General features: G+C 37.9%; 1 protein-coding gene across 1 annotated transcript in view; it reads right to left on the bottom strand.

Moving 5' to 3' along the window:
* The window catches only part of CERKL (ceramide kinase like), a 52,363-nt gene extending 28,250 nt beyond the window's left edge, over nucleotides 1–24,113 (bottom strand). The window contains 2 exon segments of the mRNA XM_069022317.1: nucleotides 2,378–2,620; nucleotides 23,891–24,113. Coding sequence (XP_068878418.1) covers nucleotides 2,378–2,620; nucleotides 23,891–24,113 — 466 coding nt within the window.
* Nucleotides 24,114–26,119: the final 2,006 nt, after the last annotated feature.

Raw genomic sequence — 26,119 nt, 5'->3', positions numbered from 1 at the left:
GCCCAGTTTAAACTGAAGTACTCTGAACACAAATTTAAAGCAACAGAGGACACTCAGTATGAATATAATAGAAATGAACAGGGAAAAACCATGAAACATTCACGACAGACACAGATCACACAGTAAAAAGGAAAGTGTACATATTTCAGAAAAAATAAAATCCTCATTAGAAGATTAGAAATTCAGATAAACTTTGGCTCATATCATCACTGATAAAATTGCCATTGTTGTTCCTTAATTAATGTATATGCATAAAAATCTAAAAACTTGTCAAAGGGTAAGGTAAACAAGTAGAAATTGCATTTATCTGCAGAGGAAACACACCTGTCAGTAACATGTACTCCCATTTGTCAGAATGTCTCAATATTACTGACCAAATATATATATATTCTACTTTGATAAATCACCTGCTTTTAATTTGCTCCAGCCCAAAAAAAAGAAAAAATCCTTCCAGTAAATAATGCAGCAGTTAGTGAAAAATTACTTTGTGATCAGATAGACTGGGGGAGGAAGGAGGACAGGGAAGTAATTTTCACTATTTTAGAAGGATAAAACCAGAAGCAGCCAATTTGAGTTTATTAACAATGATGACTCCAGCACTAGGACAAAAAAAAAAAAGTTGCAGCAAAAACTACGAAAATCCATTACTGTTTCACACAGAAATATCAGTCACTGAGAAATCAACAGAAGTCAACTGAATTGTATACTTTTAGTTCAAACTTAGAAGAATATACACATTAGCAACTGGTATTAGGGGGGGTTTGTGCGGTTATTTTTATCACTCTGAGTCCTGTTTATTCCTGAAGTGGAAGGCAAGGAGAAAAAAATGTACTGATCAGAGATCAAAAAATCTGTACAAGGTCTGAGCTTCTGGACAAAGACTGAAGCAGGAACTTGAAACAGCATTGCACAGAATACTTTTTTTTCAGGTTCAGGTGGCTTCCAATTACAAGGCTATAAAACAGAGACTGCACCTCGAGGTCAAGGCAACCTGAGCTAGAGATACTGCAGCTTTTTTTTCTGTGAACATATGGTATCACTGCTCCTGATAGATGGAGGGTAATCTGGGAACAAAACAGACATTTGCTCCTTATGCAAATGTCCTTGCCTTTATGGGTAGCTGGAGATCTACAGGAATCCTGGCACTTCTGCAGATTGAGATATTTCATGATAAAGTCTTTCAAAAGGGGAAAAGGGAAGGCACTTTTTAATACACATCTTCATTGGGAATATCCAAATCATACTGTAAACAAACAGTGTAAGAATGCACCATTAATAACTCATGTTGTTTCTCTAATACCTGCTTGTGAAACTTTACTAGAAGCACACTATAAACTGTTATTTGAATTGTTGTTACAAACACTACAGATGTACAAGATTTGAATTCTGTAACCCGGCTCAGTCTAAACAATTCAGCTGGAGTTTTTATAGTCTGTTACGAGAGAGACTGCTTTTCTTCTGTAACAAACAAACTCATTTGCTAAAATCTGTAAACAGAGGCACATTTTGGAGCTAAATCAGAGAGTTTAGTATTGGGGAAGGGGTGTCATTTTGGTTTTTTAAATCAAAAGTGTGCTATATTCTGTGTCTTTCAAATATAAATGACAGTGAAAGACTTGGATTTCGCAGGGCTCTTTTCCCTATATGGTGAATATTTTTTTCTTAATTTTGATAGAGCTTCCATAAAATAAAAAATAAAAGAAACCCCAGCCAAGCAACCAACCTTATAACTGGTTAAACAAAGCATCCTGAAACTGGCATTAGCCTAAGCAAACACAGAAAGATATTTTTAAAGTAAAGAATTGCCTTCCATCACTAGTGTCAATAAATTTTGTATCAAATTAGACAACAAGAGTCCTACAGAACCTTAAGAGCACGGCCCCCTGTGAATTTATGAAGATGAGGAAGGTATCTCCCATTAGTCTCCTAAAGAATCTGGAGGTCTCAAGTGGGATTTCCTAAATGGTCACCAAAGGTTCCTGAAGAGCTCCCAGAAGTGCATCTAGTGTAGTACCATCATGTGTGATGCAATTTCAACTGAAATTTTGTTGAAAATATCAACAAAATATGTGATTTCTTTCAGAAACAGACTTCCCAGAAGACTCTTCAGTCAGAATAAACTACTTATTTTCAGTAGCTTCCAAAACTCTTCCAAAATAACATCAATTTGTTTCAGTTTTACAGATACATTAGTCAATTCTTGTCACTTTCCTAAATTTTACACCTCACCACGTAAAACTTCAGTAGTAAACATTTGGCAGAAATAATATTCATATCTGTGTCTTAATGTCTACAGGCAAAAAGTTTCTAAGCTTCACTCAACCTCACGCATTGCCAATAGAAATAAATATGACATCAACCTCAATTAAATGCTTACCATTCAGAATTTCCTTCAGACGTCTAAACCATGACTGACAATGATCTTCGCTTAAGTTATTTAAATGGATAGCACAGTCTGTAAGCTTATTCTCTTCTTTATTCAAGCATTTAAAAATTGTGATACCCAACAAAGTACCACCTTTTTTCTGCCCTGCGAAACGACGCCATTTCAGTTTTACTGAAAATACATCTTTCATTTCAATAATCTCCTCTTGAGCCTGTAAGGCCACACTGGAATCACCTGTAAGAGAAAAAAAAAAAAAAAGAGAAAAAAAAAAGAAAAGCATTACCAATATGATTGGGAGTAACAACTAAAAAAACATTGTTACAGCTTCATCTCTAGCTTCACTTCTTGCGTCTGTTCATGCTTGCATTGAAACTTACTGCATATAATTTCCCTCAATCACTGGTCTTTTATTTTACCAACTTAGTTATGTATCCAGCTGTACAAACAAAACAATTTCAAAGAGATTATTTACTCAGCTTTCTGGTGTTCAAAAAAATTAATAAAATTTCACACTCTAAGAAATACTTTTTTTGCATTCGCATTCAAAAAGCAAATTCTTTATGGTATTCACCTAAATCATAGCAATCACAGCAGTTGTACACTCCTAAATCATAGATCAGAAAGTGTGCTATGACCCAGGCTGACTATATGCTCACTATATTTTTTTATTTGATACAACCATTGCCTTTTGTGTTTCTATTAGAAATAAATCAGAAAATATTTAAGCAAAAATAGACAAATAAAGCAAAACTCTGTTACTCATCTTTGCTTTCATTTTTGATGTATGAATTCAGTTTAGAAGACAAGAAAAACAGTTTCAAATATGTTCTTGGGACAGTTCAAGATCCTCATCCCAAGGGAGATTTGTGTTAGGCAAAGTGAAGGTTTTGTTATCTTGGGGCTGTTATTTACATGGATGCTGTGGCTGCAGATGCTATCACTTCATTTCCAAGTGCATTTTGGAAATGTATCAACTGAGCCACTATGGTACAGGCTTCTCCCTTTTCTGCTCTCTTGAGCTGCATTCCGATTCCTCAAAAACAAAGTCAAATACACAAACTGAAGGAAAAGTGTCACCATTTCTGTAGGTATCAGATTGTCTGGACACAGAAAGAAAAGTTTCCCTGATTTCTTCATAATTACAGCAGACCCGATACAGCAGGCCAATAAAAGTCCCTTTGCTGCCCAAGGAAAGAAACTCTAGAAACCAGAAAACTTCCCCAAATCCAGCAACAGCTCTGTCAACTGGTTTCTCAATAGCAAAAACCATAACAGATTCTGTTTGATAAATAGTTGATACATGCTGTACTGAAGTGCTGGGAAAAGTCTATTTTAATTGTCATCCTGGGAAAGGTGGGCAGCACCACCACATTCATTATACCACATGAAGCTGAGGGTTTCAGAAAGTCATACTTCCTCTGGGCAGGAGAAAGACAACTTTGTCAATTCTTGTAACAGTTTGATGGCATTTCTCAACATCATTTCTGGAAGGAGACTATGCAGTGATCATCTCTCTGTCCAGGAATCTTGGATGACTTCTCCTCAGCCATGCTAACACAGCTAAAGCTCAAAACAATATTACCTCTCCTCACAATTCTCAACCAATTCGTTTTTTCCTGTTCCATACCAAATAACCTGCTACAAATAGAAGGATGACCTTGCTATACTTCCCACATATTTTTCCCAACTTTTTATATTTTACCATCCTAATTTCTGTGTAAATCACCTACTAAGGTGTAAAACTGGACTGAAATCATTCCATTCTTAGCAGGAATACTGTGACAAGTAAATGTTGGCGTGCATTGAGATAGTACGCAGGAAACTGTCTGTAGTGCAGATTTTCAGAAGTATACAGCAAATAAACAGGAGAAAACTCACCTAAATAATTTTTTTAAAACCCCAACGTAAATCTTAAAAGTACTGTAATGACTGCTGTAAAAGTATTTTCATTCAATGTATCCTGTAGAAATGAGGGAGCTGAGGGGGGAAAAATACAGTATGATTCCATATGAACTATGATTTTACACAGACTCAAAGTGGACATTGTACAAACAAACTTGATACTAACATTACCAAACCCAAGACCTTCATTTTTGTCAAACTTTGTATTGCTCTTCTAAAACATTTAGGGGTAAATAGTCTCTGTAAGTCTGAAATGAAAAACTGACTGGTTATGTCCCATATCACTTATCTAGAACTACATAGTTTAATACCTATATTAAAGATTTTTTTTTATTTTTAAAACAGATTTTTTGAGGCGTCTGCTTATGTTTTTTCACAAAGTTGCACTGTCAGACACACAGTACTCTGAACATGCCAGCACACAACCTCAATGCTTTAGGAAAATGAGTGAACAAAGACACATGATATATAACCACAACCATTATGCAACCATAACTGAGCTGCAACATTCAGTTCCCCAGACCAATACAAATATTCTAAGTGGGCTTGCTTTTTAAATACTTTTAAATAAATCATACTTTTTAATAAATCATATTTTGGATTTAACTCTTAGTTCTGCTGAGGATATCACAAACTCTATTATGCCAATGTTATGAATGTGCACCACAGATAAGTTACAAACATTAGCCTACTTGACAGGCATAAGGAAAATGAAGGCCTGTTAAAATACTTTTTATTCCCCACTAGCTTTCATAGAATGACATTTAGTCATAAACCAGGTAAGGCCTGCCTTTTCTTTTCATGACTATTTCAGCAGGTTACTTATTTGCTCATGCATCTTCCTCTAACTCTGTATTTATCAAATTCTTACATTGCTCAGATGCATATCAAAACTTTTGATATTTAAAATAAAACATTCTTACTAGGCAGCACCAGACTTTCAAAACCACTATTTGACTTTGGTTGTTTTACAGGAATACATTTCTAGATGCAACTTGGAGAAGGATTTAAACTCTAGGAATGCTGAACTATAAAAAGCTATCGTCAGGTTCTAATTCGTAGAGGAAATGTTGAAGTAGCTAGTAGGATTAGGACAGCCAATTTTTACTAAAGTTGTAAAGAAATCTGCATAAAATCCAAGGCAAATTCCATAATTTTCATCTTCTCTGCTTACTGAAAATAAGACCATCCCAAATGCAGTAAAATTTTATAAAACAACTCAGATAAAGAAAATTTAAGTCACAAGCTGTATTTATAAAACACTTCCAGTATGAGATAACAACCAGGCTAATAAAATATTAGTATAAAGTATATAAATAAATAAAGTATATATTGGATTAGACACTTTTTTAAACTTCAAAAACCGTATTGGCTCGTTAGTATCGTATTGGTTATTGTGAGCAGTTTCAGGACATTAACTGTCCTCTCACATTACTTAGAAAGATATTGGGTACCATCTGTTCTTGCAAGAGATTTAAGTATACATCTATTAGATATCATGCTATTTATTTAATTCAGTACCCACTTCCCATTGTTGTATCTTCTGAAAAAAAGAAGTCAATTTAATTACAAGGAATAAAGATAATCTCTTCTACCGGGCTGCCCTGTCATCATGAAAGCAGAGAGGGAACCTGTATAAAGTAGGTTACAGGCGTTAGGGAAGAGCAAAACGAACAGCACTTAACATTTAACAAAGATCTAACAAAACCAGAATATATGGCACTTAAAAAAAAAGTTACTATAAGCCAAGGGCTTGTCTAAATCAATCTCAGCACATCTGTCTGATGTAGAGCGTAAACAGGATTAGAGTTGGATTTATCTGCTTGACGCTAATTGTACTCACAGTTTCTGCACATGTCCACTTTTTTTTTTTTTTTTTCCAAATACAGCATGAAAAAAAGAAGAATCTGCCTGGATAGATGAATTTCTAGGAAGTTTTATGCCCCTATTTATCGTCTCACTAATTTCAAGCAATGAGACTATCCTACATTTTTCCTACTTATGGTAGTCTAATCTCTTATTTAATAAAAAATTATGTCTAAATCAACCATACCAAGCTAAATCAAAAGATGAGGGGCTAATACACTCAAATATAGTTTATAGCAAGCCAAATTTTAATTAAGAGTTTTAAACTAGGCTTTAAACATACTACCTCATGTTTATAGCAAAACTGATGAAAATACATGCAAAGAAAAAAAGCAGCACTATGAAAAATAGAACAGTTTTAAAGAAAATGTGGTATTTAAATATAAACACCAACAGTTCAACAAGGAAACACTTTTTGGACTGTTATCTTACCACAGAGGTCCAACATCTAGAAGTGGTACTTAAGGACTTGATTTCCGTAACAAATATCTGGAGTACATGGAAAATATCAGAAAGCACACATGAAATGTGACTATAATTCAAGACCAAGAGTTGGACACAAAGCAAAGTGTGTTATACTCCCTTGGTCACAAATGCTTCCTCTGACCTTTGGCAAGACACCTAGTCCCCCCTGACTATAATGAACAGATAAATCTTTTACACATTTTAGGCTCTCTGTCCCACTACATTCTCAAAGTTTACTTCCTTAATAGTTGATTGATATAGCTGAGTGCAGTGTAACTTAACAGAAATAATTAGAAATTGAAAAAAAATCATCAAGACTATACCAAAGAAAATACAGCAATCAGTACTTATTCAAGAAGTGATTTATAATAAAAACACTTCTTTATTATAAAATTGATCACAGACCATCCTACACTGTATGAACACTACTTTTAAAATAACCATTCAAGACATACAATAAAACCTAACTTTATTAATATAAACACAAAAATAAAATAAATAGAATTAAAAATTAAACTAGTTTTGACAGTATGTCTATAAATCTATGTTTAGGAGTATTTAATATGATAATGTCTAATGCATATAAACCAGCACCTATTACCCAACAATTATTAAGCCCATTTTTCCCTCACTGTAAATCAGCAAAGCACGATAAGAAGCATGCAGCTGATTCATAAAACCTCTATAGCTTTCAGCTACTTATTGATTAAAAAGGGCTGGAAAAGCAGGTATGATCATTCTTGCCAGAAAAGCCAAGAAACACTGTAAAGCTTGTCTGGCTCTTTAGCACTTATTTAAATACTCTAAACACGAGACAGAAAAGCTATTTCAAAACACATGAATTTTGAATGATTTTTTTATTTCAAAAATATAGGTCATGCACCACTTCTGGCAAAATTTGATGCTATGCCTCTTACTCTCTGAAAGCAGAGAAAGCAAAATTCCATTTCTGATTGCCAAAAGTATCAAACAGTAAGCTGAGGAGAAGGTGGTACAGCAAAGGCCATGTTGGGGAGGGGCTGGTTTTCGCTTGAAGATTAGCTTTATGTTACTCTAGTCCTTTTAAAAAGCAGTGTAGAAGTTTAACACAAGCAAGGCCCTAACCTAGAAACACATTTCTCAGACTGTATGCAATGACCTGCCTGGGAGCAGCAAGGAGTTCAGAAAGTACTACAAGGGACTGAAGAGATGCATCTCAGTTTCTCCAGAGCTGGAGAGTAAAAGCAGGGTGCAACTACTAACTTCACCTTTTAATGGCAGCTATTCACTTGCAGCAGCAGCTGTATTCCTTCAGGGCAGAAAACTGAGCTTAAAAACATCTGACAGGGATACAACCCATTTTCATTCTCCTTTTCTAGAGAAACTTAGTGTGAAGTGATGTATTTTGCCAAGCAAACGCAATACCTTGCTGCTAATCCCTTCTCAACACAAGACACCCCCCCTCGACTCACCTGCCATGACTGTGCAGTCCAGCCCTTTTCCTGAAGTCTGGCTCTGCTTAGTCAAATCAACCCCCTAAAGTAACATAGATTGCCCACTTTTTCTTTTCCCCCTGCTTAGTCTTCTGACAAGTTGTTTAGTATAAGCAGTCCTATAGAACTAGAGATGGTACAAATTGATAAGAAACTTCACAGCAGGGAAGAAGGAAGAACTGGGACTGTCTCCTTTCATCAGCAGGAAGTCAACATGCCTTGAGCCAATCTGCTGTGCATTTTCACTTCCAACTGCTAATTCCCCAAAGATCACTGAGATCAACAAGAGTCAGCAAGAACTGGAAAAGATGAACAATGGCTTCTCTTAATTCTTTAGCATTCTAGTGACATCTTATACATTAAAAGAAAATTGTAAGTCTCAGAACTAAACTCCACCTTACAAAACTATAATGACACATTCAGTTACATTTCATTGGACAAGGAGTTCCACTCTTCTAGCTTAAAGAAGGCATCTTGTTTTAAACTACTATCACAGATAGCTACCTCTAAAAAGAATATTTTTAAGAAGAATAACTGACATAATAAAAAAATAAAATTCTGGAACAAATTTGTACTTCAGATTTCAATTTTTCAACACAATACTAGCCAAAAAACTCAATAAACCCAGTATTTTCCAATGCAAACCTCAGTCATGGGATAAAGGTTTACATTACATAATAGAATAATTTCACTTATTTTTAAACAATTTTACTATATTCACAGCATGGGTAAATCCATCTAAAACTGTAATCTCCTACCTTTCATCTTCCCCTCTCGTCTCTCACCACTTTTCAAATGGCTTTTTCCCCCAAGACACCACAACCAGCTGATTCCAATTCCTGTTCTCCACCATACCTGTTAAAAACTAATACTCAAGCTTCTGAACATCCCCATCAAACCAAGAGGGCTGTTGCACACACAGCGTCATATCACAGCAACTGGAGGAACAGCAGCTTTAGGGAACTTTTGGAGTAGTCCTTGAAGTCTTGAGTTCGACCATACTCAAGCACTTAAAATTCAGTTAACTTTCACTACAGCTTTAAAAGAGGGCAATAGGCAAACTTCTGAAAAAGAACAACTATCACCAAGCTACTTAGCTCTGGCTGAACCAAAAGAAAAGAGGATTCTGGCTACTGGCAGAGCAAATATGGGAACAGCTCAATTGATCCCATGCTGTAAGAGCATAGTTTAGTACAGCTCAGAGGCTGGTTTTGCTGGAGCTGATAGCTTATGGAGAAAGGCCAGGTTTGGGGACTTTCCCTCTGAGCATGACCAGATCTCAGAGTGACACTTGTACACAGCACTGGGGGTCTGCTTGATGCCCAGCAGGCCACAGAAAAGGCCTTTCCTCTTGAAATGAGGCTCATTAGACATCTATCCATCAAGCTTTCATTAGTGTCTTGATTCAGCTCTCAGAGCAGTGAAGTACCTTGCTTACTAACTACAAGCTAATGGCAGAATTTCATTAGAAAAGCATACTGAAACTGGCAGTTTGAAAAGAAATCAAATAGCTTATTGAAAAAATACCTCTGCAGAAAAGTATGACTGAAGCTTTGGCAGAAGTACTAACGCTGTTCCAGAAAAAAAACTTCGCCCTAAGGAAGAGTTTCCCCTTCATTCTACAAGAAAAGATTTGAGGGAGATGATGAATTTAAAAATAACAAGATCTATTGGGAATAATATTAGAACAACAAGGTAAGCTGAAAGGAAGTAAGGCAGACAATGACTGATTCCCATCCTGAAGCATTTGAGAGGAATGGATGAAGCAAAAGTTTTGCTTTTAATAATTACATTTTATTATTAACACCACAGCAAGAGAGAGGTCACTGGAAATATACTGTAGAAAGCTCTACATTTTATGTTAAGAATATGGCCCACATAGTGCCTAATTTCATAACACGATTTGAAAAGCAGCTGTAAACCTTTCATTTAGTGGCTGAAACTTTGAGGCTTTTCATTTAGTGAGAGGAGTTATGTAAGAAACTTCAGAGTAACAACAGGGTAAAAAGTGCCACTGATTTCCATCATTTTCCAAAACCTCTGCAAACCTACGCATCAGATTAAATGACTGGTCTTATGCAGACCAACCATAAAGCCATCATAAAATGGAATTTATTTTGAGAGAGATTTCAGAAATAAACAGAAGACTGGGATCTAATAGCCTACATGATTTAACAGAATGGGTTAGCAGAGCTGAAATATACTAAAGAATCCCCAAAGACAAAACATGAGCTTAATTTTACATTTCCTCGAAAACACCTCACACATACTCAGTGTTATGTACCTCCTAATTTATGTTACAATCATGGCAATTACTTCTGTCATTTCAGAAAATAAGGGGAAGTGGGGAAACAAATGACCTATTATGGCCACATGACATTACTGAGTTTGATTAAGTACAAGTTAATAATTACTTTTACTTGGAGTCTTACTTGCACCAGATCTGCCTCAGCCTCAAATACAGATTTAGAAATCATCCATACTGCTAAATACCAGTGTTTCAGGGAACTCAATATGCCTCAAATATTGGAATCTTAGCCTTTTCTGGAAAAGATTTTCAAGAAATATTTTCTTCAGGAAAAAAGAACAAGCAACCCATTCTAAACATGTGTCAATGTCCTTCTGTAAACTATTGATAATTCATGTACCCTAGTAAGTCATACTTTTATTTATTAAAGCATAGCTATCAGCTGCTAGATGAGCTTATCCAGGAACTTCTACATGTTTGGCTTTATCCTCATTGATCTCTGATTTTTTTTTTTTCAGAGATTTATGAAGGAAACTCTGCCATCCTTTGTATCATTGTATCTGCATCTCCTACAGTTGCCCAAGGGCAAGAGATGGCAATAGCACCACCAGAATCCTCTGACAAGCATAAAACCCTTCCCTCACTCCAACGCTCAGTTGCCACTTAGGAACAGGAAGAATGCAGGCTACACCACTTTGCCTGCAGGGTGAATGAATCCTATTTTGTTCATGTACATCACACTTGTAACAAACTTAAAAGAAAGCACCAAAAAACCCCATAATTTTGTTAGATGATCTTTTTAATATAGATTTTTTCCCCCCTTCTCCTTGTGGACACTGTTCATATTTCTCTAACTTCGTAAAATATTTTGTCATATTAAAAATATAATTTATATTACATTATAGATGTACAATACAAAAATTACTTAGAACACAACACCAAATTTAAGGTATTCTTAGTCAATTGTGCAGTATACAAATTAGCACTTCATATAAAGAGAAAGCTTAAAAAATGCAACACTCCAGAAGCTTTCTGGTATTACAATTATTTTTATTATACAGAATTGACTCCATTTGCAATGATGCATAATTCTGTGACTGAGGAAATTACATTCTCAGACTTTCATCAATTTTAAATTTTTTTTGTAGCTTACCACTATGACAAATCTCTCACAACAGATTTGATACCAATATGATGTGACACAACTGAACCAAACCTTAATTTCACTCACAGTAAGAAATCACAGGATTAAGTAACACTGTGCAGTCTTTTAGAAAAGTTTATTGCTTCCAGATGGATGCAAGTTTCCTTTCAGCACTGATTGTATCTTCTGTACACAGGGTGCCAATGTTACTACAAATATAGTCCAAAGTAGTTATAAAGATAAATTGTTAAAATATTGACATAAACAAGCTCATACAATAGCATCTCTGCACAAAGTAAGGACAACTACATTAGAGTGCTGCCTGTCACAAATGTTCAATACAAAAACATGCACATCCTTTTTAGAAATTACAACCCATATATGAACAAGCACAAATTTCCAAGGTATTCATATAATGATTTCTAATTCCAACTGCGTGCTCTTTGCCCCATGTTGTGTAGTGCCATGTGTTTCCCTGCATGGTGCACACCACCAAGACGCCCACCTGTGCCCATGTATCTGCACCAAGCTCAGGATACACTCACTTCATTTAGCAGCAGAACTGTTGCATACACACTGCAACACACTCACGTCAAACGATAACTGTAAATAATAAATATCTTTAAGCTAATTTAAATTTCAGTCCATGTGCATCAAACACTGAAGATGTATCAACAGGTCTACAAAATGTTTAGCAGAAACAGTAATTCTAGGAAATATCTGAGTAGTCTTTAAAAAAAATCATATACAATGCAATTTTGAAAATCAAAATACACTCAAAATTATCTGGTGAAGCCATTAATTTGTTTTGATATTTTATGTTGTTATACTGTTCACAAGTTATACGAATAAATGGTGATGAGTCATTTAAAACATTATTTGAGATTTTCATGATATTCTCAAAAATCTGGAGATCTCCATTTTGAATTGTGGCATAACCTGTGCATAAAGTAGGATAAGTTAATGCATTTCAGAGAACATGCAGAATTCATAAAGTGGTTTATGAATAAAATGTCAACATTAAGTTCCATGAAATTCAAAATTAAGTATAGAGATAATTTTCACTTTTATATCAAACTACATTAGTATATTAATTTATATACAGAAACCTACTTATTTTCTGACAGGCTGATCAACAGCTTTAAAACAGAGACACTTGTCAAAAAAAACCCTCCAAAAACCCACCCCAAAATGCTCCACAATGTATGCTTTGCATCCTGGCATGCACCGACAACTTCAAACAAGCATCTCCTCTGCACTTTAAGCAAGTTCTTTGATATCTACCACCAACTTCTCTTATCTCCAGTACGGTAACTGCACCTACACGTGACATTTACATATCCATTCCTAATCCCAGTACTAAGTACTAAAATCAAACAGAGAGATTACTGATCGACATATCAAAAAAAACAAAAAACCCAAACACAAACAAGCCACTTTCTGATCAGATTTCACTGTTGAATAATCATGTAAGATGACAAAGATGCACTTCAAATCTCCCATAATACACACAAATTTTGATTCCCCAAAATCTTTTGAACGCTAGCATTACACCCATATGTACAGGTATTACCACTATGAGGTTGAAGTAAATATCTTACTTCTAGATCCTATGAATTTTATTCACAGCATCAAGTTCCTGCATATGGTTCCAGGGTCAGAGAGCAATTCCAATTCAGAGCACCCACACAGCAACAAAGAGAGATGCATCTTCAAACTCTCCAGCATGCACTTGCTCAGTGTGTTATTGTTACTATTGCAGGCAAATTTTCTTCTATCACAATATTAAACCTATTTTGCTCATTTAAAAGTAAATTTAACAAATATGACTTTCCACACATATCCAGCCAGACATTACAAATCATACAATAGTCTTTGACTTAGCCATAAAGTGAATTAGTGTCAGAAAATTATCACCACCTGTGTTCAAGAAATAATCAGTATTGATACTTTGGCACACATCTTTAAGCTGCTGACATAAAAAATGGAAATGGATGTTTCATGTTAAGGGTTGTCTTCTGTGAACATCAGAAATCTTCTCAAATATACTTATGGAAAAATACCAGCAAAGCATATTGAAGCGACACTTTTTCCTTATTTTTAGGCTGATCAAACTAAATCATTCTCAATGGCTTCAAACTCGTATCCTATACAAGTCTATCTATGTCTTTGGAATTTAACTTCCTTTCTCCACAACAAAAATAAATATATTAAAAAACCCCAAGATTATAATAATTATAAGCATTCATATGAACAATATTTTCAAGGGAATTATGGCTAAGAAATTCAGGTTTCCTATACAGTCTCCTACTGCACTGTAATTCTTAATCAACATTTAATAAAATTAACCCCTTGGTATTTTTTCAGGCAAAGAACATGCATTCTTTAAACTGTATTGTTCCACCAATAAAAATAAGTACCTTGGCGATGGAAGGCTAGGCAAACTGAAGTTCAAATTTTATCATTAAATCTTGCTTGGCACTGCAGACACAGGTGGAATTACAGACTAGTGATGTGTGTGCTTTTACTCAAAATATAATTTAAATATAATTTAACTGGTTTCTGGTATGTAAGACCAGCAATACCAGGACAGAGCAAGCATCCATCTGTCCCAGTATCTTATATCAAACCATAGCCATATGCAGATGCTAAAAGAAGAGAAGGATAAAGGAAGCATTTATTCTGTTTCCCACTAGTACTTTTCCATTTCCCACCTGTTTTCATTTGGGACACCCTGAACTGACTGTGGTTTCTACACATTTAACAGCACTTAAATGATGCCTTCCATCTCCATCTGAATCCACAAAATCTTTTAGCACTAACAATTTTTTGGCAGTAAGTTTTACAATTCTCTTAGCTATTCATTTGGTTTTCAGCCTGGTTCTTCTTAGCTTATTAGAAGCACCTTATTTCTTATGTTGCAAAACTGCCACTTTGTCCAGGCCACATGTCAAGAACTTTCCTTTTAGACCAAAAAGTGCCAGCCTAGTCCACCACTCTCATCCAGAAGCCATTATGTACCTTTAACCACAGTCACCCCTTGAACCTTCTCCAGTCCCACATCGCCTTTGCTGAGAACACCAGAACTGCACACAATATTCAAGACACTGTTAAATAACTGCTGGTTTATAGAGCATACAGACATCTGCTTTAGTCTCTATTTACGTTCTAATTATCCTTAACATAATAATCCAAACAACTGTTTAAGTGACAGATGACATTTTCCACATGATAAATCTATAATTATACACATTAGGAATGGTATAGCTACAGCTCCTGATCTTTATTCCAAGCTGATGGCATTCAAATAAGAGATCAATACATTACACTATGTGCAATTATTCCAACTCTCGGACTCACTGTCCCGTTGCCTGGTCAAATCCGCAAAACTGCCATGGCTCTGAAGTTGTGCTGTAGGAAAGAACTTGCTTTATTACTCTGCTCCCACATAAAATCAAGATTGCTAAATGCTAATGAAAAAAGCAGTATCTCCCTTAAGCAAGACGAACATTTAAATATATATATAAATCATTATAAGTTTGGTACTGAATTCCTGTGTGTACCTTCCCCAAATGGTTTCCATAAAACAAGTGAGACCTAGGAACAAAATTTCAAAATCAACACCTGCTTGTTTCCCTCATATTTTAAGTAATTAACTACTCAACAAATGTAAATGCCAAAAAAAAAAAAATGGTCTTATTTAATTTTCATTTGTACTACAGTTAAAAAAACCCCAAACATTGATCAGGTACTCTTTTTTTCTGCTAAGCACTGTTTTCCAAACCAACTCTAGTTGCTACTAGCCTTGTTTAATGAGCATGTTGCAGTCAAGTGACCAAGAAACATTACATTTGACATGAAATACTCAGAGTATTCTTTTTCCTTTAATAAGAACAATACAAAATTAAAACCAGACATCTAGATACAATCTTTTCCCAATCATGGTAACATACAATACACGTAGGTTTACCCGAGAATGTGTCAGCTGCAGAATTCACTGAATGAAACCACAAATCTGTTCAAAGTTTGATGTTGACATCAGTTACCACCATCTATAGCCATTTAACTGTTAGTGTATTATACACTGGCACTATGATAATTTTGATCCCTAGCTAATCACCTCAGTCCAAGTTAAATTACATAGATGTGACAGAGCAGGCCTTTGGGAAACCCAAAACCATCCAAGTGTAAAATCTTTCAGTACCTTTCTTGACAGAGCTGTTTGACAAGTCTCCAAAAGGCCATGCAACAAACAGGAGAGCAGGGAGAGGACTTGGACAGGAGCAATCTCATTTTGAACCATCTTCAGAACAGTCAACAGATCAGCCAAGCAAGGACGTGTTATTTTCATACAGAAACCCAGCAAGTTATCTGGAATTTTTTCCTATTTATTGTTAGCAATTTATTTACAAGAATTTTCACTCCTTAGAATTACACAGGCTTTTTTTCAGAAGTCATTTTCATATGTCATTTTTAAGTGAGAATATTTATTCTATTTCTACTATGCTGTACTAAAACAATGCAGAAAAATATAACTACAAGATAATTTTAAAACTTCTGTCAAATTACAGGAGGGTAATATAACAATGAGCATTTAATTACCCAAACTCAGATCAGTACATGCAAAACAGCATTATATTTAGTGGTAAGGATTTATTGCTGTTACCCTTAACTTGATCATTCACGTGTCAAATTTTGTTTTTCCAAGACTGCCTGCACTGTGTAAAGATCTGTTTCCAGGATACCTACAATTGTGCAGTACATAACATCTGTTGCTTTGCATTTTCAGAGCCTCACAAAGAATACTTTCCTATATTCACTTGAGTGTATGGACTGACAGAACAGATATATTGTCACAGTTCAAATAAACTGACAACTACAGCAACGATTCAGTACTGAAAAGCATCCAACTAACTACCATCTGACGTTGCTCAAACAGGCAAAAGCCCGGAACTTCAGAGTTCAGCATCGAATTCTGTTAATGAACTGACCATTTGTTTAAACTTGCAACACACAGGCAAGAAATAACCACACTCCAGACTAGAGAACTGTGACTTAAACCAACTCACTGAAAAAATTGTCAGTGATTTAATATATTCCTATGACAACTAAGTGAGAAGTCGGGGAAGGAGGAAGTTTCAGATCTTAAACATAAGAAGTGAACTGTCTTTCATCAAATCTCTTACAGGCAGGCTACCAGACATCAAGGCTCACATGAACATTCAGGCCTAAAATTTCCATGGGTTTTTTGTAACACCTGGTTTCACTGTTCAAATCTGCTCTTCAGCTAAAGGGGGAAGGGTTCCTAAATTGCAAGAGAAGAGCACCAAAACATCTTCCCTAGTGAAATAGTTTGAGATGTACCATCCACACCTTTAGCCCACAGACACCTGTATTTTTGAAACAATCTGAACAATTGAAAGGAAGATATTCTAGTCACTTCTTTCAAGTCAGCAGTTAAAAAAAAATTAAAAATTTAAAAATCACAACCCAAAAAATTGACAGTTCATGTCTATGAGATAGGAATCAATTTAGAAGAAGATCCCGGTAAAACACAATTCTACCGCAGTCACAGTAATACATGACAAAAAGGTCAAACTTTGAAAGGAAACAGCAGATACCACCACAAAACTAGCAGATGTTCCTAAAGGATCATCTGTACAAAAACATAAGCATATGTGAGAGAAATCCAACACTATCATGAAATCAGTTGGTGTCTAACATAATAGCAGTTCCTTATGGCAATATGGTAATACATGTATCAGATACTCAACACATTATGGTCTTTTGTCTGCACATACTGTTACAACATAAGTCATAAAAACCAGGACCACTGATTTCCTTGAAAAGAAAACATTAGTTCCACAGCCCACTAATGTTAAGTTCCACAGACTACTCAGTTCTTCAAGTTACATTCTCAGATTTTCACCCACTTAAGCTTTTTCATAAATTGTCTTAGTAGGATAAAAATATCTTTGGAGTACTGCATGTATTGAAGAAAAACTTCCTTCTAAAGGCAGTGCATAATATAGCCAGACATACCTAAATGAAACAGCAAACAAAAAGGGATTTCTTCTATCCAATACCTATTTGTTTGGGTTTTGCATAATTGCAACAGTATCTATTATTTACCTGCTGCTTCTGTAACATACATAGTTAACAAGACATTTACAACCAGAAGAAAATTGTTTTTCTAAGTTTATTTTTATTGACTCCAACAAGAGCAGATGACAGATTGTCCGGCTTTTATTTCTATTTTGCAACTGTAAAAAAAAAAAAAAACTATGCATTTTCCAATTAACTATACTTAAAAGTCAAGATAAGCTGGCAACACTTGATGCAATAGAAAAAGACAACTGTGCATAACAGAGGGATACAGATTCAGGGATGATATGGTAAAATGACAATCAAAGAAAGAATATAATTGTATCTAGAATCTGAAAGAGGGGTTAAAAAATTAGCATTCCTCAAGGGCCAAAAAACAGGATAATTAAGAAACTGAGATAAGGGATTTGACTGCATACTCTTTAATGATTTAAAAAGAACATTAATTTACACTGATAAAGGGACTCAGTGTTACAGCACTATTGTGGATATGAAAATACCACTAGCATGGGCATCAAAGATGGTTGCATACCAACTTTTTCTTAATATACACCTTTGGATTCTCTCCATCATGCTATATAAGCAAGACCATGAACTGACTCTTGCACACCTTTGCCCAAAAGGCATAGTCAAGAGCTGTCAATTACTCTGTGAACAAGAAAATTACGGAACCTTGATAACTTTTTTTTTAACCAAATTTGGATTCTACTCCTCATCCCCTTACTATGTCTGCTGTGACTCTCCAGTGATTCCTCCACCCTTTATCACACACACCCCACACTACAGCATCACCCTGCATGTCTCCCTGTCTGCCCAGCAACAGCTCCATTCCATCCAGTGTCCCCTCCATTCACTCACATCCCTCTCCATAGTACCCACAGGTCCCTCCCATACTCACAGGGCACTGCACCAAAACCCTTACACTCCCATACTGCATCAGCTCACCCCCACCACAGCACGCTTGATGGCCCCTGATTCCCACCCATCTTTCTTCAATCCGCCTGCTCAGCAGCCAAAAACCAGCACCAGCTACGCCTGGCTTGTTCCTGGTGTGCCAGCTGCCCAATGATGCATAATGTGCCAAGCACCCAGCCAGACACCATCCTCACTCCCCAGGAAGGAACAGGAGAGGAATAAAGCAAAACATTGCCTTATCTATAATATCAGAACATGGCAAAGACTGAATTATTACACAGTGCAAGAGGAGCAGCAAAGAAAGAAAACTCCACCACAAAAACAAAACGTATCACCTTTACCCAAGTCAAAAACTTGCTGAGTTTATGGCCTACAACAACTTTAAGATAACACAAACCACAGTATCATCAACAGAAAGTTTTGCATTAAAAAGAAAAGGCCATGAAAAAGGGCTACTTTCTACAAAAGCTAAATAAATCCTGTTATTTCAAATTCCCATAGCATCAGAATCCAACTCACTAACACAGGCAGCACTTAACGTGTATGGAAACCTGAACACACAAATATAATTTGCAAGATCTAGCATAGAAACGTTTTCTTCTGGAACAAAGATTTAAATAGTTGATCTCTCTCTTCGGAGGTAGAGAATTAAAGTGCATAGAAAAGGCCATATTAGATATCCAGGTTATGTTAGCCCCTTTCAGTGCAAGCAAAGAGGTGCATAAATGTGTGAAACACAAGAAAAAACAGAAAGCACGAAACAACAAAAATTGCCACAAACACATGAACTGATCTTCTGATAAATGAAAATAACCACACGGACAGTCAAGATATTCTGTTTTAAAGTTCCCTGAAAAAAAGAACAAGTTTTAAGACTCCTTTAATCAGTGTATCCTAGTTCCATAAACATTTTTCAGTTTCCACAAAAAACTGCAGCTTAATAAATTATTTTGCAGCTTCATGCAGCATTTTTCTAAAAGACATTAATTTTACGGACTCCCTGGAAAAAGATTTTGAGTGTCTTATAAGTTCAGACCCCATGGGATTGTTTAAAACTGCATGCTTTCCTCCTTCAATTCACATCTTAAAGCCACATATTAATGTGGCACATGAACACCTCACTTTCAGTTACACTTCATAATATTTATTTTTATATCTCTTCCTTAAAAACAGTTTTTCTGTTTGGACACTAGATAAGCCACTTAGACAAAATATGTTCTCTACATGTCAGGAGTAGAATCAAAAGCTTTGAATTTGGTCCTCTTGGAACTTCAGTAATTCACATTTTGTAACAGACAGTTTCCATTTCCATTATTCCTGACTGACCGATAGACTGACAGATGTCTTACTTTAGAGATCCCAAACAGACTATTGGTATCTATTTCAGCCACATCTGTTCCTAAATAGCCTTGGCAACAGGCCACTATGCACTCGGAATTAATTTTAAGTCCTTTACTGCTGACTCTCTCACTGTTGAAATACATCAGTGATTCCTTTTCCTTATTGCTGCACTTATATAGCAAATCTATAAATCTATATTTTAGATGAATATCAACAAGAACTACAGTATACTATAGATAAGAATAGTATACTTAAACAATAATGATTTGTTTTACTTCATTATGAAAATATATATTCATTATTTTTATTTTATTCATTATGAAATATATAGTCAATATTACATTAACCTCTGGATTGCTCCAAGATCTTATTTTCTTGTTGGATAATTAATTTAGAAATTATGTTCAATTACCTATACTTAAAAAGCAAGTTTATCCAAATTATTACTATTATTATCCAAATAGTCCAGCTTGCAAGCTGTCAGTCAGGGAATAACTTCATATACCATTCAGTTTAGTACACTACACACACAAGAAACTACACTTACAAAGTTTTTTCATAATGATCAAAATCCTCCAGACTTCACATACTGATAAAGCACTGGGCAAGTGCCGTTTTTGTTACACTTCCCACCTGACAGAAATCTGCTGAAAAACTGCAATTATTGTTAATTGGGAAACTCTGTGGCAATCTTTAAAAACATGCTGGAGGCTTTAAAAAAAATCAGATTTAAAGTCTTTATTTAACAACAAAAAAAGCCATATGCATAAAGACAATACAAATGATCATCTGGGAACTTGTAAAAATCATGTATAATTTTCAAATCTGTACTTAAGATAGCTTTCTCTGCTGTAGTTTTGAAGCAGCACTCAAAACGAGAATCTCCACAGTTTAGGGCTGGATTATTAAAAGAGAGAGAAGCCTTGCCTTTTTGCTAATTTCCATGATTATATTTATAGCATAGGAAAGCCACACAGAAAGAAGCTAGAGAAAAAACTAGCAACTACTGACTGTGAGCTCTGCTTCTCATTGGGGCACCCAGTGCACTGTTACAAGCAAGCAACCAGCTATGGGTCAGAGGGGTTCTGCCTCCATAAGGAGAAAAGGCTCAGCTGAGCTGCACACCCAGGCTGTAGCTGCAGCCTTTCAAGGGGGCAGCTGAGCCGTGCCTCACACTTTCCCTTACTCCCACCTGACACATTCAGTCCCCCAGGCTCCACATCCAGTTGCCTGCCCAAGCCTCACTTCTGCCATAAGCTTTGTTATAATAAAGAACACACAAAATTCATAATGGGTCATGCTTATTTGAGAGGGAAGAACTTTGCTGGAGAGCGAAGAACAAAGGAAGCCATCAAAAATCATCAGCAAGCATGGGCAGCCAAAAACTTCTTGGAGAGAGAAGCTGCAGAAATCCAGGACAGGGTAAAGAAGGAAGTCTTCCTGATAATCAGGCTGCCTAGAGCCCCACAGGAACAGTGCAATGGGGCAGAACTCCACATACGTCACTGTGACACAACTGGGCCCAGGCACAGCAGATGTCACCTGCTTGGGAACTTTGAGCTGGGATTTTGAGCTCTGGCAGAATCTGGAGAAGCCAAGGCTGCACAAACTACCATGTGTAAGAACAAACAATTGGAACCACAGAGCTGTGGATGACAACTGACAACTTCAGCCAAACAGGAATTCATTTGGAGAACTATAGGGGATGGGAGGTTAGGAAAAAGGGAAGAAAGCAACTACCTTTGAGTTCTCTGATTTTAACAGACTGTAGCAACTGCCGAGAAGAAAGACCTTTTCCTAAAACAGGAAGAATTGCCACATACGAGTCCAAGCAAGAGACACTCAACAGCACTTGCAAAGCGTGAAGACCTGGCTTGACCTCTTAGAGCCTAAGGCAAACTACATTATGAAGCTTTTGGGTTGGAGAAAGCATGCATAAGCCAAATCCCAGTGGAAAGACTTGTCCAGAGAGCCGTTAGCCATCTCTGAACACTGCACTGCTGTACTTATCCAGGAACGAGACCCTGCCACAGATGGCTCCTCCCAGCACCAGTACAGAACACCCCAGGGTAAATGCTACTGGGAGCCAAGAATGAGGGAGAGAAAAACATTCAAGCTCCAGAATCCACGTTTGACTGCTGCAACTGCAGCATCTCAAACATGAAACTATTCAGCAGCTCAATGCCACATAGTATAAAACCAAATTGTCAGAGAAAGAAGTTTCAGCATATATTTAATACATGTGCAGTAAAAGCCCAAATCCTGATACAATTGGCAGCAGCTTGTCAGTGCTGCTTTCCATAAGACTCCTGAAGTCCTGCCATCTGCTACAGGTCTGACTTTAGGCACTGCATACTTCATTACCTTTCAAGAACTACGAAAAGTTTCTGATGTCTGTATGAGTAACATGAAGATGAAAAACTCTTATACAAAGTAGCAACTGAGGGGGATGAATTTTTCCTAGGAAAATAAACAAACCAAACCAGCCAAACAAAACAAAAAAAGCCAAACACACACATACAAAAATCCCAAACCACAGAATATACTCCCCATCTCTGGAAGCATGGACCAATATACACCAAAATTCCTGTCTGCACTTAAAATCCTTCACTGATGACAATTACAGGACAATCACAGACCCTAGTTCCTGATATACGGCAATTCAATCTACATTAAAGGAGGCAGAACATAAAGAGGCACTCATATTAGAGCCCCACACTCAGAACTAAATAATTAATAAATCACATTACAGATCACATACACAAAGACGTGTAGTTAATCCCAAATGGGAAGGAAGAGAACCTTCAGCGCTGAGTAACAGCATTAGACTTAAGGCACCCAGACTGGCTCCCCAAGAGGAAGGACTGTGCATCCTCACTGGGTGCAGGGGTGATCAGAACTTAGCGGTCCTGCTGAAAAGCAGGTATTTAAGTCTGAGACAGCACTGTATTAACACGGTTATGCTATTCAGAGGAGAGGAGTCAATAGCAGAGCATGACTGTGTATTTGTTCAATTTCGGTAGCTCCGGTATCCCAACACTGTTACATGAAATGAGCCATAATGACTTCATCTGTGAGCAAGACTGACTACTTCTTTGCTTTTCTCAATGCTGACTCTATGGCTACGAGATCTTACCTGTATGAACTTCTACGTTCTGTCCAATACACTTATAAAATGAACCTGGTATTTTAAACCTGAACAAGCTAACCATGTCATCCTAGAAGGCAAACACGCTGCCTGGAAACTGCATTCCTGAACACAACTTTGATTTCTCCTTCATGCAAACACTGGGAGGTCACGGAAACAAACAAGCACCTTTAGGAGTGTGTACACAGTTTTAAAACTACGAACATGTTTACACAGTTTCTAGGAGAAAAACATCTATTTGGATACGTTCAAGCAGCATTCCTTGGCTTCTTAAACTTTTATGTATAATTTGTTTCACTTGATCAAATCCTTTAACCACACTTTCTCAGCACGTTGCCGTGTGAACACCACAGAGCAACGGCGACCTACAACAGAAGCCTCATCACAAAACTCAGGTGCATCCCGCAAAGCCATACTCTCCTCTCTGTGCTCTGGTTTATGTACCTGCCAAAGAATATACGCCAGAAAAAGTTGATGCCGCAGAAACAAAATCAAATCCTCTTACTGCTCTGCCTGGGGCTAAGAGGCCCGAAAACATCCTCTCTACCTTCTGTCCTTTTCGTATGACCCACCGAGAAGACAAGGCTCTTGCCAGAGAGAGTTCGTTCAGGTACAAGACACTCAATGCGTCCTGAACAATTTCTTTTTCTTTTCAGTCAGCAAAGTACCCTCTAAGGGAACAGATGTGCCTGACAGCACAGCCCTTAAGCACTTTACTGCAATCCCGGTTTAGGGTGACTCGGCCCCGCGCTGTCCGGAGAGCCCCCGGCCGCCTCTCCCCGCACGCCGCGGGCAGCCCAGCTCGCCCTGGGCCCCGCCGCCCGCTCCCGGCGGCAGCGGCCTCAGCCTGGGCCCGGCCCGGGGCGGACACCCCCTGCCCCGCCCTGCCCCGTCCCACCTGTGGGGCTCTCGGGCAGGATGGGGCTCCAGCGGAGCCGCCGGGCGCTCAGCACCACGTCGCAGCTCCTCTTGCCGATCTCGAAGATGCCCCTGAGGAGCGGCTCGTCCCCCGCCCGGGCCGGCGGAGCCGCGGCCAGAGGGGCCACTCTCCGCCGCCGCTCCTGGGGCGCGGCCCGGGCGCGGCCCTGCGGGCGGGGGAGCGGGGCCGCGGCGCCCGGCATGGCGGCGGCACCCCCGCACCCGCCGGGCCGAGCAGCGCCCGCCCCGCCCCGCAGGCGGGGCCGCGGCCGCCCGGGGGCCGGCGGGAGGGAGCCCGTCCCGGACCGGAGCCGCAGCCGCGTCCTCGGTCGGCACCGAGGGACTGCCCGTGCCCTCGCCGGCAGCGGCGGGACAGAGGGGCCCAGCTGCCGGGGCCGCGCGTCCCTCCCGGCGCCGGGCAGAGCGGCACCCGGCCGGACCCCGCGTCAGGTGCGCTGCCCACGGGGCGCAGCGGCCAGAAGGCACTCGGGCGTCTCAGCGCTCTGCTCTCCTCCGTTACTGCCTCAGGGAGACCAACGAAGGAACGCTCCAGATACAGAAATTCATTTTCCTTGTCAGAGTCCCACGTCTTCCTCTTGTCTGTTACCGTTAACAATATTGCTGTTTCTTAGCTTTAGAAAACTACTGCATGAAGTTCGAATAGACCTTCCATACTAAAAAGGCTGAGTCTTTCTCAAGTTGTGACTCTGACATAACCTTCATGTAAATACCATGTCGACATTCGTGCTGCAAAACAGACTATTGCCATAAACCAGGGTGGAGGCATCACCCAGTTATACCCTTCATTCATGACAACCGAGCAATACCGTGACTCGGAGTCTGACACTGACTCGTACAGCGACAGATCTGCTATCAAGTGGACCAGTGCAGAAAGAATACCCAGAAGGATTGTGTAGTCATCCCTCACCCTCAAAGCTTGAATGCAGGGGAGGAAGACCACTTTACTCCTGCTCTATAAATTATAGACTTTACTGCTTGGAGGTATGACAGTTTTACTCACAGGTGCTGTAAGATTCACTGATGACAATCGCCTTAGAGTGCAGGCCCAACTCCCATTTATAAGGTACTCCTGAGCCTGTAAGGGCTAAACTTGTACATTTTATAATGTCCTGGTGGCTTGCTAGTGCATGAAAAGGATATTTTTAAACGAGAAGTTCAGTGATTTTATCTTTATTGTTTCCCTTTCTAGTGTGTCTCCTTACACACCAAATGTAAATGTCCTGAGAAATAAAGCAATGCATTGAAAATATTGTCTTTTGCTGATGGATACAAGTTACAGTTCAAACCACATGTTAGAGTATCCAATGCTCCTCCTGTGTTAAGTACCGTAGAAGAGAAATGTTGTTATGGGTAAGGAAATCTGATTGCAATCAAACCAGCCAAGAGCTCATGAGATGATACATGTTCTCAAGACATGTTGCCTTTCTTTACAGTTCCATAAAAACAAGCTGCTAACTATGTAGCTGAGAAGACGGCTTTAAGACACATTTTTAAAGTCACCGTGGTACAACTTTTTGATACTTTGTCATGTTTAAAGTATATTCCAAATATTTGTTAAATGTGCAACCTGTAAGTGCTTTTCAATTTGCATCAAGCCATTAATACAGCTTGTACTGAAATGCAGACCTAACCAATTTGCCTTTCTGAATCACAACATGACCACATAAGGTTTTTGCTTGCTTAAAGCTTGTAATAATTGTCTCGATTTTTTTTTTCCCCCCTTAGGTTTTCTTTGTTGGGATATGAATATCTCAACTGCAGAGTAATCAAATAGAATAAGGTGTAAATAATTGAAATTATGTGTGGACTGTGCAAGTTTTGTGCAAAATATCTTTAAGCAAAAAAAAAAAGAGTGACAAGGCAGGAAAAACTATGAGCCAAACAAACAAGCTCACCTTAAGATTTATCATTCTGGTACAGCAGTAGATGAACCAACTCAACTTGTGTCTGTTATTTGGTGTCAGTGATCTTTAATGTGTTTGCACTGATGTCATTCAAAAGGAAAGCTAAATCATTAACTGGAAGATAAAGCGTAACATGAAACTAGAAGATATAGTCAAATCACTTTTGAGGCTGTGTGCCCTATTTAATCCCCCGCAGCCATTTGTATTTGTTTCTAGGACAATTTATTAGCCTATATCACCTGGTGTATATTATATATTATCACCAGATCATTTCTCATAAGGTA

Source organism: Aphelocoma coerulescens, chromosome 7, assembly GCF_041296385.1.
Source record: "Aphelocoma coerulescens isolate FSJ_1873_10779 chromosome 7, UR_Acoe_1.0, whole genome shotgun sequence".
Taxonomy (NCBI): Eukaryota; Metazoa; Chordata; class Aves; order Passeriformes; family Corvidae; genus Aphelocoma; species Aphelocoma coerulescens.
This window is presented reverse-complemented; position numbering and strand designations above follow the sequence as displayed.